This window comes from Haliotis rubra, unplaced genomic scaffold, assembly GCF_003918875.1.
Source record: "Haliotis rubra isolate DU_JTF1 unplaced genomic scaffold, ASM391887v1 Scf8, whole genome shotgun sequence".
Lineage (NCBI taxonomy): Eukaryota > Metazoa > Mollusca > Gastropoda > Lepetellida > Haliotidae > Haliotis > Haliotis rubra.
In genome coordinates, this window is record NW_025767523.1 from 422,970 (window position 1) to 438,042 (window position 15,073).

The 15,073-nt window shown below is 37.6% G+C and overlaps 1 protein-coding gene across 4 annotated transcripts in view; it reads right to left on the reverse strand.

Moving 5' to 3' along the window:
• The window catches only part of LOC124261400 (LIM domain-binding protein 3-like), a 55,106-nt gene that overhangs the window by 8,477 nt on the left and 31,556 nt on the right, over positions 1-15,073 (reverse strand). For 2 of the 4 annotated variants that reach the window (XM_046695714.1, XM_046695716.1), the window contains 3 exons: positions 6,763-6,914; positions 5,003-5,127; positions 2,344-2,383 (listed from right to left, as the gene is read on the reverse strand). In XM_046695714.1, the coding sequence (XP_046551670.1) occupies positions 2,344-2,383; positions 5,003-5,127; positions 6,763-6,914 (317 nt within the window). The remainder of the gene's footprint in view (positions 1-2,343; positions 2,384-5,002; positions 5,128-6,762; positions 6,915-15,073) is intronic. The other 2 variants (XM_046695715.1, XM_046695717.1) reach the window with 2 other exon arrangements.

Sequence of the window (15,073 nt, forward strand, 5' to 3'; positions counted from 1 at the left end):
ACAGACTTAATCACAATAATCACTGATGGTTGAAATGAGCAGCTTAATCACATTTTCAAACTAACTGGGCCTCCTTTGTCTTATTCCAGATCTTCCTACTCTACAGATTTAGGCTGTATTACATTTTGGGATTTTCTTTGACATACCGGTACCCCCAACATCATCATATTGGTCCACGTATCAAAAAGAGTATTAGTACAAGCACTACCTTTTTGTTTTCATGATGACCCACCCTATACACATTGTATCACCAAAGATGAACACTTCAAGAGAATCACATCCATTAACAGTTAATACAATGAGAATAATATTATGAATTACATATACAATGTGATCAGTACATACATACAAGGATACAAGTATTGGTAAGTTCTCTATCTCATCTTACAGTGGGTTACAAAATGTAAAATCCCCCTCCCAATATTTTTTTACAATGGGGATGGGAATCTAATATATTATATCATCGATTTAACTTGGCTGGTCTATGACGGGTGATGGTAAAGTTGGAGCTAAAAATATCCACATACAGGTAATAACAAAAATAACTGATTTCTTAAATTTGTAAATTAACTTGTTTTTGACTGCTAACAGAACTATAATGTATACAAAATATATAAGATTAGTTTATTACATTAAATCACCACAAAATACCACTGACTCAAACAAACGATTTCAATAAATTTCAAATTTTTTATTACTGGCAAATACATCATCAGTATTTTACAGTCTTGTATAAACTAAGTATGTATTGTATAGAAGACTGAATAATACCAATAACTGATTAAAAAAACATATCTACCAGTTTGACTGCTTTTCCTTTTCCTATTTCAATCATAAATTATCAGGTTTTTTCAGACCTTAATCTATATTATGTCTAATTCTACATGAGTTGTCTCCCTTGCCCCATGTTCCCACTGTCCCACAGCGATTGTCCCCCTTATGCGTGACCATGACCTCGACTGCCCCTCATTACCATACCTCTCCAGTTGGTCCTGTAACATTTTGAGTGACCGAGATTGTGCAGGTTTGAATCTCTGATCCCCCTTTTCTTGCTTGTTTTCCTCCTCCTGAACCAATTTATACGTTTCAGAAGGATAATATACACGGTTTTCAGGTTGGGAATTATTTTCGGTGGATGTACCGTTAGTTCTGCCCAAAGTTGGTGCTGGTGACGGTTCATCGTTCCTGAAAGAGGACACTCCATGCATATCATGCCAAGTCATCATTCCATGCCATGAACAATATCACTCTGAAACACACCTCATACTAGGTTTAACACATCATGACACTGCAATAAACATCTGACTGAAGCTTAAATTCCCCGCAACTATCATTTTGGGAAATAGTAATCATAAAAACACATTCATCCCATGTTAAAATTTGTAATACACCAAATGTTATTAACTTTTTGCTACTCCAAAGAATGTGACAAAAAACTGACTGCTGCGTTCCCCTACAAACTTCTCATCTCTAAAGGTGCTTTCAATATAAACATACAAGTTGTGCATTTTTATACATTGAAAGAGTGCAGACAGACAGATCAAACTGATATAAATCTAATGAGGATTCAATACATATATCGTAGAATACGTTAATAGTATCATTGAATACATGGGGTTTGAATAAAGTTCTAGCCTACAGGTTAATGGGGGTGTGTGTTATTGGTATGGTATTAACAGGATTTCACACTCTGCATGCTGAAAACTCATAAATACATTCAAACTTCATCATTCGAACATCTGAATGAAATGTTGCAATGAGCCAATAGCACATAACTAATGCATGATGAAAACTATTTGATCACGTTATGGAGGTTTTAGTTTCAGCTATACAGAAAAATACAAGTCACATGAAAATCATATGTATCATTCAATCATGGAATTCACTGAAATTCAGTCATGAATATATAACACACCAGTCTTATATACTGAGGGGAAAAATAAGGGATCACAAGAAAGCACAAGTGTTCCTTTATTTTTTTCCAGGTTTCTTCACAAGCGTTGTATCGTACAACTTGTGAAGAAACCTTGAAACAAATAAAGGAACACTTGTGGTTTCATGTGATACCTTATTTTTTCCCCTCAGTATATGTTCAGTCATACTCATCACAAAGACGATGCAATACAATTCACCTAATGAGAAGACTCATCAATCATTCTACCTGGAGCGTGCTAGATTCTATAATGTCCAACAGTGAGACACATCAACCCCAACACAACACAGTTTCCTATAGGATTCTAACAAATACTAAACGCCTGATCAACCAATGGAAAGAGCAGAACAGGTCACATGACCTGCACCACACTGCACACAGGCGACCTATCAGTTGCAAGGCGAGTATACCTGCGCCAAGCCTGGACAGGTTCAGCTGCTGCCCATTGGTCTGAAATACAAGGCCAATGAGACAGTGAATATCTGGACATATACAGAGATTCCCGGGTGTACAGTTCTTGCTGTCAGGTTGTTTGGAGTTCTGTGACTTACAACTTCTACATTCAAAAGGGCCACAATCAACTTATTTACGATCTTGACTCCATTCTACTCAGTGCTGTAGGGGGGCAGGGGGTAGTGGGCAGCCTAGTTGTTCTAGCAACTTCTTTATCAAAAGGTGCTGAAGTTAAAATATTAAGGACCCTAACCCATTCCTCTCAATGCTGTAAGGGGCAGTGGATTATCTAAATGTTCATCATTTCCCATTTAGGTACAACGTGTGAAGACCATTCCTGGTGACCCCTGCAATGTTGCTGAAGTATTGCAAAAGCGACATAAAACCTGACCTGCTGTGAGTGAGTGTGTTGGGCTTCACATCAGTTTGAACAGTGCCTAATTGATATCTTTACAATTAGCTTAATGAAGAAAGAACAAAGATTGTAGAGGTTCACAACTCGTTTGAAACCAATAAACACAACTATGGCAATGACAGATCAAGGACTATACCTGGGGTTAAATTCTGGGATTCCGACGTCAGACAATGAATCCTGCCACCGCTGAGGGACATTTGTTAAACCTAAAAGACTGGGCCACTTTTGGGGCAGCATAGTCCCTGTCATGGAGATTTTTAAAAGACAGTGCCTTATCCTTTAACAACAGGGCTATTCTCAGGAACTTACTATGTTGTATACAGCACAGACATTATTGACTATTTAGAAACATCCTTCCTCACATTCTCCAAAGCTAATCCAACACCAAGACAATACACTCCTTCCACTTGTCAGTTTGAATGATTTCAACTGAACTGAAATATCGCCACTGACATTATCACCAGATACAACATAACATCATAGAAGATTTACCCGCTGGGATCTTTGACCAAGAATTTAGACTGTCCTTCGAGTTCTCTCTCCACATTGGTGTTTGAATATAGTCCAATGGGGTTGTTATATTTCTACGCCATGATAGCCTTGACCTTCCCTTGGGAGGAGCCTGCCGCGCCAGGCGTGTCTCCCGAAGGGGGCTGTCCGAAGGCCGTGGGGGCTTCTGAAAGGGTGGGTGGATGAGTTGGCAGGCATGATGAAGTGAGGATTCTATGGGTGGAGGCTAAATGACATTCAAGGACCATCCATTTCATATTCCAAGGAGAAAATTGGTATTTGTTGTAAAAAGTGATTTGTCGCCAAAAATAATTTTTCACAAAGCACAAAAAAAAACTAGTAAAATGATAATAAAAATATTGGATGACATTGAGGTGTATTAAAGCAAAAAATCAAATCCCTCCAAGAACATTAAATGGATGGTCACTTTTGCAGTGTTAGAAAGTAAGGTAGGCACCAAGGTCCTTGCTCCTATAGCATTTGAAGTTATAGGAGTCCCTGAATCTTCCATACTTAATTTCAAACACTGCTCATGTATGAGACTCTTAAAGGTTGGCCACAAGCGAGTGTGAATATTGTTCTGCCACATCAGTAATATTCCAGCTAATTCATGGCAGTCTGTAAACATGTCTGCAGAACCAGATGAACTTGTGAGAGGATGCATGAGAAACAAATGCAATGCGACGCAGCTGGTCAGCATTAACTCAAGGGATCTAATTTTATCTAGAATGCAAAGTTGGGAAAGGTTGCAATGAAGGAACAAATGATCGCTGCCTATTGGAGTCTTAAGACATCATGATATTTATATACCCAGATGTTTTAGCTTTTGAAATTTCTTTCTGGATATGACACTTTTGGCACTTATTGCCGTTGCCATCATATTACCACAAAACTAGACGAGGTCCGCAACATTTGAGAATGTGTGCATTGAACAAAGAACATCACTACTTTACTTACATTCAACTTAAAGAAATTTCAAAATGAATATATACTATTTAAAAGTTGAGTTATCTCCCTTGCGTCATGGTTGATCAAACTCCGTTGTAGTGCATAACATCTTCTTACTGTCCCAGCATTATTACTGCCACCATTGAGGTGGTTGTCTTTACCAGAATCTATCTATCAAACCGGTGATATTTGTCAACTTGTGAATTGTCCATTAGCTGAGGCCATTTGTCTGAAGTAGTTTTCCAAAGACTCATTCAGGATTCATAGCATCCAGTTATCACTTACAATTTCTCACACTGTCTGTGTTCTTAAATTTTAATTGGATTTCTATTTGACAAACAAACAAAATAATTGACAGACTGAGGCCATTTGTCTGAAGTAGTTTTCCAAAGACTCATTCAGGATTCATAGCATCCAGTTATCCCTTACATTTTCTCACACTGTCTGTGTTCTTAAATTTTAATTGGATTTCTATTTGACAAACAAACAAATTAATTGACAGACTGACAGCTATCAGGCATACATTTTTCAAGGCTCATCTGTCACTTGGTCGCTGAGTCATGTTTAACTCCAATCAGGAGCAATGTGAGAAGTTTAGAATGGTGGCAGATATAGTACTGGGAGCACAGGGAATAATGTATCACTGTAAGGAGCTTGATGGCCATGGTCACAACATTTTTCATGGAAAACATTGAAACTGTTGAGAGTTATCTCCCTTGAGATATGGCTGGTATCAGGCCCACCTTGTCCACTGTCCATGAGACCTTGAAGAAATTTGAAAGATCTTGATTGGTTCTGTGTGGGGTCTGGCGCCGCCTCCCTCTCCGTATACCGCTGTGCAGCGTTAAGGTAGTCGGGTGTCTGGCTGCTGGTAGGAGACATCAAAACTCATTCACAGCTTGCATTGAAGTTTATTCCCTAACTACACTGTACAAGGTATATAAGACCTTGAAATAGTTGTGTATCACACACAAAATAGTTCCTTCATAAGCAGCAATATACAGTCAGACAATAACCCTTGTTTACATGCTTAGTGTTTGAACATCTACCAAAACGGACCTAGGGCCCGTTTCACAAAGTGATCATAACGCTACGACTATCGTAAGCCTGTGTTAAAGTATGGGAGTTACGATAACCTTGGCGCTAACGACTATCGTAAGCCTGTGTTAAAGTATGGGAGTTACGATAACCTTGGCGCTACGATTGCCTGTGAAATGGGTCCCAGATCGCTGAAATTGTAACAAAAGTGTCATTTTTACACATTTTTATGTCGGTTGTTGTTAACTGATTTTTCATTTGTACTTCCAACACTACATGTTACTCTTACTGATAATGTAACATATAAGTATAACAATATATAACTACATAAGCCATGCTCCATGATTTGTGCACTATGCTTTCTTTATAACTACAGTAGACACTGATATACACAAAGGCAGCTATGAAAGTATAAATTTTAATCTTCCAGGTATCAGTTTTCACAACATTGAAATTATAGATGATTACAAAACATTTCAATACAAAAGCCATAAATTTGATTAATATGTTTGTCGCCATGGTAGCTGATTGGTTACATTTTGTTTGAGATGGTAAGTAACTACATCAAATAAGTATTCTTGCCTACGTGTTAGCCTCGATCTTGGTTAGAATCATCCAGTCACGTGACTTTGTCTGGATGCTCAGTGTGAGTTAGCCTAATGGCAAATACAGTTAGCCTAATGAAAACAGCAGGATTATACACATTAGACTTCTTTGATCAATAACCTCAGTTAGCACTTTGTGTTCATGTAACAGTTTAGACAACACCAACATCGCATAATATAATTTTAGAATTATACTGAAAAGAAATAATCATAAAATAATGCCTCATTAGTAAATAATTTATCATTTTGTTTTGTTCAGCATTGTAATTAGTCTATTAGTAGCATATTTAACAAAAGGGCACGAACAAAAAGACATGCTTTAGTTCCAACAAAAATTAAACAAATTTTCAACAGCAGAATCAGCAAAACCATCACAACAAACAAACTAACTACACTTTCATGAGCAATTATGTGACATTTCCCTGTGGTGTACTGAACAGTTGAATTTTGATTCCCACCAAGAAGCCATTCCACACTTAATAATTAATTCACTTATCAAATTCAAAGCTGTATCTGTATACATTATAAACATATCATTCATACCCAACCAGTTTGAATTACATGTGATTTCCAACAGTCACCCTGCCACCATATCAGTCATGTCCCTATGAAATATTCGATTATGCCAAAAGAAGAATTCAAATATGATTTTGTTTTTAAAATACCTATACGGCTTATCTACGGTAATATACGGTACTTGGAAACCTAATTTTATACGGTACTTGGAAACCTAATTTGATTTTTCTGACAGTCTTGATACTAAAATTCAAAATATAAACGGTGAATGTCCCCAAACTTTGGTTACCAGTACTCAAGAGTTACCTCCCTTGTGAAGGTCACATGCGGACGGGTGCACCTACCTTGAGATGTTCATGTTCTGTGTCTGCTGAGACAGGCTGTTGACACTGGGGCTACTGACACTGGGGCTACTGAAACTGGGGGCAGCAGCAGGGGCAGCAGCAGGGGCGGCCGGAGATGGCGCCCCAAAAGGCTTGGGGGCAGCATTGAAGTTCTGTAGACAAAATCATTAAAAATAACAATGATGGTTGTGCTGTTTAAGTGAAAATAACAGGGGTAAATCCTTTTTTATGTAATATATACTACTCACACTTTGCTAAGGATCAAATCATGGATTCTACAGAAAACTATGATGTGGGGTCGAATTTGGTTTAAATATCTAAACTTATTGTAAGCATGGATCCTAGGTTTCAGTATGTCATTGCATCTTGTGGATGCCATACCTGCTATTGGCAGGTGTTGTTTATTTGCCAATGACTCGTTCCATGATTTGCAAAATAGTTGGTGCCATGAAAACCATTTTTATGGTTACTCATGTATCAAGTGCACTAGGTTAGAATAAATTGACTGTTTGCCTAAAGATGGGTTACTATAGTATTATTTATCCAGTTATAAACAGATACAATTTCAAATTATAAATCTACGGTTAAGTAAAGTTGTGAATTTTTGTGATCCTTAGCAAAGTGTGTGTAGTATACAAACTGGAAACAGATACTTCTTCCAGTCTGGCTCAATGCCGCTATTTATATCTTGAGATACCAAGGTTTGTAAAGCGTTTCATGAAACTAGAGGGCAGCGAAAGTGTATCCAAACATGTCACTCACAATCTCTCATCACATGTCCAGTTCGTGATATATTTAGTACACCAAGATAATATTTCTTTCATGAACATCACTGTTTATAAAGCAGGAAACTATTTCAATTTATTTTTATTACCTAGGTAATATTGCAGGCTTTTAGGAAAATGAAGTCTTATCAGCTCCAAATTTCTTCCCTTCCCTACTGAATATTAAACTGTAAACTATTGCTGTTGGACCAAGATATGTGTCTCAGTGGATGTGAGGTATGATTCATCTTCTCAGTTCACAGACAGTTCTGGGAGCTAGATATGATCTGCATCCCAATCCCCAATAATCTGGCCAGCACGATTTCACTGGAAACCCACATGGTTGTAACACCTCCAAGAGCCTATTTCATTGTCAGAAAACCATCATCATCATAGTTGTCGTCGACGTCAACATCATGATCATCTGATCCATTTTGTCAGTCATGTTTCGGAAGTGATTTGTGACTGATGCTTTTTATTACAGGAGAATTTCTCTGTATCTCAAAGAAAGAGTCATACAAGTCCCCAATCTCTAACATCAAGTATCAAAGACATACTCAAGAAATAACACATTCTGTTTCAATCAACTCGACTCAGACATTTGTAAACATGTTCAAAGCAATCGCTGAGGCTACGCTACAAATAGCGTTAAAAACTATATTTTTTAGAAGAATCTAGTTACAGGGTTAAAAAGCAAAACTTAATGTCAGACATGACAGTATTTGTGGAGGCATTCACAGACGAGTGTATAGAGGCCTCCAACGCTGTGCCTGAGGCCATCACAAGCAGGCAGTAAATGCTCAGACTTATCACTAACGATAGAAACCTATAAACTGTATCAGCAAGTTATTTCTTAATGAACAGTTTAAATATCGGCAAAAACACAGCCACATTGCTTTGGCGATAGCTGAACATCCAGCAAATGAACTTGTGTTTGCGTAGGCAGACACAACTATTTATGGCGCATTCTTTTAGCGGCGTTCTCCTGGAATATCAGTTGAGTCTGTGCCAGGTATAACTATGATAACATCCCACACAGATCTGCAGGTGTAAACAAGGAATTCCAGTTCCTGCTAATGCAGCACATTTCAGATTTATCATCAAGTGTAGTTTACATACAATCTATCATATTAATGATATGGCTATCTCAATGTCTCTTATCAATACCGTCTTGGCCTTTTTCAATTAAAATTTTTGTAACTGCTGATCACTAACTTAGCAGAGAATTGTTTATGATCAAGAGTGTAAATTAATTAAATGGCTATTTTAAATGTCATTTCATTTGAATCTGGCACAAGACAAACTTACTGAAGCATATCACAGATAGAATAGAATAGAATAGAATTCTTTGTTCCCTTGAGTTGGCAATCAATAACACATGTGTTTGAAATCTGTTGTGCGGTAAGTGAACTACGCTGAGTTGTTAAATATAATATGCTACAGTATTCCATCTTTTTTACAACCTGTATTTATGCCAGGAGCATACAATCCAAAACATTCCTTAAGACAGTCACATGCGTCACGTACTCATTTTGCCGACTTATATCTCAAATTTGAGTGTGTAGGCCCTGTCCAGGACCTCTTTAAAACCCAATACATAATCAATTAAAAATTGTTGTTTCAATTGCAATGCTCAAATGACAGTTGGATTATATCTATTCTTGCATTGAATGAGAAATTAATTTACCAAATTAATTTACACATGTACTCAGGGCCCTAAGCCATGGAGGCTAAACCCAGCTCAATCGTTAAATCCTGAATCTTCTCCATCAGGAACATCCCCTCCCTCAACATGAACCAACACCATCTACAACAGCCACACACAGTGCTGACTGATGGTCACTGGAAACTCATCTAAGCATGTTCATGGAACAATGCATCTATTTTCCACTCTTCAACAGCTGCCAAACAAATTCTTCCAACAATCTTTCTGACAGTTGCATGTTCTACATCCTCTTACAGCAAGAGCACACCAATATGTGGCCTTCACTGACCTTGACATTCAAAGCACCAGCCAGTTTCTGACTCAATAACGACCATCACCCAGTAACGTATCTTATGATACATGTGGCAGAGTAAGAAACTCAAAGCAGAAAAGGTGGCCCCTGCTGTATTCATCTCATAATTACATTTAAAATTTATTTCACAATATTTCTCAACGAAGGATTCGGGATTTTGAAAAAGGTTGGGAGCCCACAATACCGATGTCACAAATTATCTGAGGTAACCTGGACCTAGTTAACACATAAAGTGTCTCAAAGAAAGTTCCAGATCAGACAGTGGTTGTGGTGGTTACATTATCAAGGTTATACTTGTAGATACCAAAATATCAATATATTGCTCAAATGTTTGTATCAGACAATTTTCATGTAATTTTTATAAAAGATATCATAGACTTACTACCAAAAATATGAATATGAGGTTACTAACATGGAATCATAACTGAGGTGTCAAACAGACACAACATATCCTAAATTTCCAAATAAAATTCAGAGCAGGTATTTCTCCTCCTACAGCAGTGAGCCACGTAAGTCACAGAGTCAACACGAGATGAGGTGAAAAGGCATTCACCATTGCGTTCAAGCTTATTTTACATAAACTATGACGTGTATGCACGCATACATGTGGTGTTTTGTAGTAGTCTAGACTTAGGCTGGGTTTTTTTTGTGTGCAAGGCACCATGATCAGACACATGATACTAACATGGAGCAGACCAGTCAGTGTATTATCCCATGATGCTGAGCACCAGGCAGGCTATCAACAAGCAGCATCTTTTAACATCTTTGGGTATGATGTGGTCAGAGAATCAAACCATCAAACAGACAACACAGCCTTTCTATGGATATGACTTATCTCATGATAAATGACTTTAACAAGTGTCTGTCCAAATAGAACTAACACCATTTCTATAAAAAAAATTTAAGTTAGCATTAATCTGGAGTTACGCTTTTCAAATGTTTTCAGTTACAATTTTTCATATTTCTCATTATGACATTCCTATGTAGCAACATAATTATTTTGACATATCTTAATACAGATTTCAGATTTTGTATTTTGTATGTGACTCAAGTAATGGTAGAATGTGACACTACATGTTCAATTTAGTTTTGCTGACTTCAACATAAAAGAGTCAAATGATATTTTTAGCCTTATTCAACAAGGAAGAATGTGCTTCAAGAATCAGCAGATGAGTTGGCCACGTCATGCAGCATCTGTAACCCAGTAATACTGTAACCATGTCTCCGCTGACTAACCCCATAGCTTATAGGATCACTAATACAAACAAGAGCCCAAGTCATCCAAAATACTGCTGTCAACTGAATCACAAGAATCAAACCAGTTTCTCTACAGTAACCTTCAAACCATACACCACCTGCCTGCTGGAAGACATGAAACCCAAATCAAGGCAACTAGGAATATTTGGTACAGTTGGTGTCTAAATTTAGGAATGTGAAGAAACTGTATCAGTTAACATTATAAGCATGTTTGGTTACATGCTTGTGAAGAAACCCAACCATCCATTTTATCACATTACATTACCAAAACTGCTCAAAATCAGAAAATCACATTGAAAGCTGAACAATTGACTATTTATTAATAAGTACAGGTACCAAGGTAAATATCTTGTTTAAAGTAGAGGCAATGTTTTATGGTCAATTTTGTAACTTACAGCAAAGCATGGTTCTGCCAAAATTATACTGGCTGGCGCCTCTAAGCTTGTATAACTGAACACCCACAATATCCTCCTGGGTGATAACACAAGCCTCAGTTCACCTTCTCTGGGGAGCCAACAGGCCAGCTGCAAACTGCCCCCACAGACAAACCATGCCCTCCACAAACAAGATAATTAAACTTTATCAATATTTACCCACAAAACAAAATGGTTGCATGACAGGGACACCCTGCAATGGGATATAACATAATTCTAAGATCTCTATCTCCTTGAGGTGACCTTTTGCTGGCGCCATTGGTTCAGGACAGTCTGAAAATTCCATTCCTCTCAAATTATCCACAACAATCATTAATTATCAAAAACATTACACACCCTGTATCACATGATTCACACTTAGCCCCCAAAACACATTTTTTCGGATGCTATTGAAAGTGAAATTTATTTAAATGCATTTGAAGTCAACAATGTCCTATTTTACTTACCACCTGTTAACAAATTGTTAACACAAATGCCATGCCACAAAAAAACCTTAAAGGTTTATAGGTCTCCAATATGTCTCCACATGTTCGATACAGACCATACTCCAATTCCATTGTCTGCAAGAATATTCCTTCATTACCAGGAAGCGACGGAAGCTTATTACCTGGCTGGGTAATAACAGGACACAATACACATACGCACCCTGTACATTGGGAGGAGGAGGAGGATAAGGAGGCACCTGCTGACAGATATACCTGATGTGTTGTACAAGGACCAAGAACCTGGACTTGGGATACAGTTACTTGATCTCCAATACCACAATCTAACGCCCTATCCTTATATAGTGAGTTGCCTGGTTATATTGGGGCCAGCTGTCTACACAATGGTCTTATGCCATCTCACTGCAATACGACCACTGCCGCTTTGGTGCCCAACAGGGAAGGAAGCCTGCAATGGTTTGGACTGCCGATGACGCCAAAGTGAAATGTCAACGTCCCCAGATACATTTTTGCCCTATTTGTTAACTATTCACATGCTGGGTTAAAATGAGGTGACGGTTTTTTGTGAATCATATTTATTTTGAAACTGGAAGTATATTCCAGATGTGATATAAACTGTAATATTTTTAGTTCTTTGTTGTTTTTTTGTTTGAAATTCTTTTGATAATATGAAATGAGGTGAATTTGAGGGTTGTGTTTTCATGAAGTTTATCAATTTTCATATTTGAATTTGTACTTCTTAGTTGTATTAAAAATATTTTTGCCACTGTGTTGACTTTTCATTATGCTGCATGATATATTTGACATTTCCCTGCCTGTCAGTCTCCACATGGTAACTGACTGACTGATTGAGTTTGGTTTTACGCCGCTTTTAGCAATATTCCTGCAAAATCACGGCAGGGGACACCAGAAATGGGCTTCACACATTGTACCCAACCCAGTGCGTGTTTATTACCCAAACAATACAGTTTATCTACCACAGAAATAACAGTCCATATTCATGCCAAGACAAATTGTGTGCCTTCGAGGACAATCTGTCGTACAGATTTTATCATTCATGGTAAACACCTGCCTTGGCAACCTTATAAATAATTCAAGACATTAAAACAGTTTTTACCTAATTTAGTGTAGGTTTTGTCTCACCTTTCCAACATGCACGATTACAGCATTTGTATGCACAGGTAGCTGACGAGTTGTTTGCACGGAGATTCAAATCGCAGCATCAGTTTAGTGTCATTTCAACAAGGGATCTAACAGCTTTTAAATGTGTCTGTGTGCTTTAAGTATTAAAACAGTGTTCATGTCAGCATTTCGGTGTATGCACATAAATTTTCAAGTTAAAAAACCCCTCGACACCTGCGTTTCAAGTAGATGTCCTTGAGATGGGAGAGCTGTTAGTGACATTAACACACTGGTTGGCACTCATCTGATGTTCACTCCGGTTTTAAAATGTTCTCCCAACAACTACTTACAAATTGAAAGGCTTTTTGTCACAAATGACCAAGTTGATTGTATTTTTTCTGGTTAGGCAATCTGATTGTAGCAACTTTGAATACTCTTGTCTAACAAATATCAAATGTTTTATAACCACCCATTCTCCTGTATGAGAATTTATATCAACTTACCTGGAGGAATAGTAATCAATTTCCCATTTTAATAAAGTAGACATGTGAGAACTGTTATTAAATGGACAATCTAAGAAGGAGTTATTGATTTCTTTTTTGTTTTAAAACATTTTTAAACCCTCTTCAACAGCTACAGCAAGAATGTAACATACAGTAAATACCCTAATTAACTATCACTATGTGAAACATCTCTGCACCTACCTTAAACACTAAGGTGTCAGTGGTTAGCCTTGATTTAGGGTTATAAAAATAATTAAAGTTAAGTTTACTGATGTTACTTATACCCACTATACCCTCACAGTTATACAGACAATATGTGGTGATCTCCATTATTCCCGGACAGGTGTACTGACAATAGTGATATCCACTATTCCCTCAGTTGCACTGACAATATGTAGCGGTAACCACTATTCACTCAGTTGTACCGACAATATGTAGTGATAGCCACTATTCCCTCAGTTATACTGACAATATTTAGCGATATCCACTATTCTCTCAGTTGTACTGACAATATGTAGCGATAGCCACTATTCACTCAGTTGCACTGACAATATTTAGCAATATCCACTATTCCCTCAGTTGTACTGACAGTATGTAGCGATATCCACTATTCACTCAGTTGTACTGAGAATATGTAGCGATAACCATTATTCCCTCAGTTGTACTGACAATATTTAGCGATAACCATTATTTCCTCAGGTGCACTGACAATATGTAGCGATATCCACTATTCCCTCAGTTGCACCTACAATATATAGCAATAGCCACTATTCCCTCAGTTGTACTGACAATATTTAGCGATATTCACTATTCCCTCAGTTGTACTGACAATATGTAGCGATAGCCACTATTCCCTCAGTTGTACTGACAATATGTAGCGATAGCCACTATTCCCTCAGTTGTACTGACAATATGTAGCGATAGCCACTATTCCCTCAGTTGTACTGACAATATGTAGCGATAGCCACTATTCCCTCAGTTGTACTGACAATATGTAGTGATAGCCACTATTCCCTCAGTTGTACTGACAATATTTAGCGATATCCACTATTCCCTCAGTTGTACTGACAATATGTAGTGATAGCCACTATTCCCTCAGTTGTACTGACAATATGTATGTAGCCACTATTCACTCATACCCTCAGTTTCCCTAGTTATACTGACAATATGTAGTGATAGCCACTATTCCCTCAGTTGTACTGACAATATTTAGCAATATCCACTATTCCCTCAGTTGTACTGACAATATTTAGCGATATCCACTATTCCCTCAGTTGTACTGACAATATGTAGCGATATCCACTATTCCCTCTGTTATACTGACAATATGTAGCAATAGCCACTATTCCCTCAGTTGCACTGACAATATCTAGCATTCCACTCAGTTGTACTGACAATATGTAGCAATAGCCACTATTCCCTCAGTTGTACTTACAATATGTAGCAATAGCCACTATTCCCTCAGTTGTACTGACAATATTTAGCGATATTCACTATTCCCTCAGTTGTACTGACAATATGTAGCGATATCCACTATTCCCTGTTATACTGACAATATGTAGCAATAGCCACTATTCACTCAGTTGTACTGACAATATGTAGCAATAGCCACTATTCCCTCAGTTGTACTTACAATATGTAGTGATAGCCACTATTCCCTCAGTTGTACTGACAATATTTAGCAATATCCACTATTCCCTCAGTTGTACTGACAATATGTAGCAATATCCACTATTCCATCAGTTGTACTTACAATATTTAGTGATATCC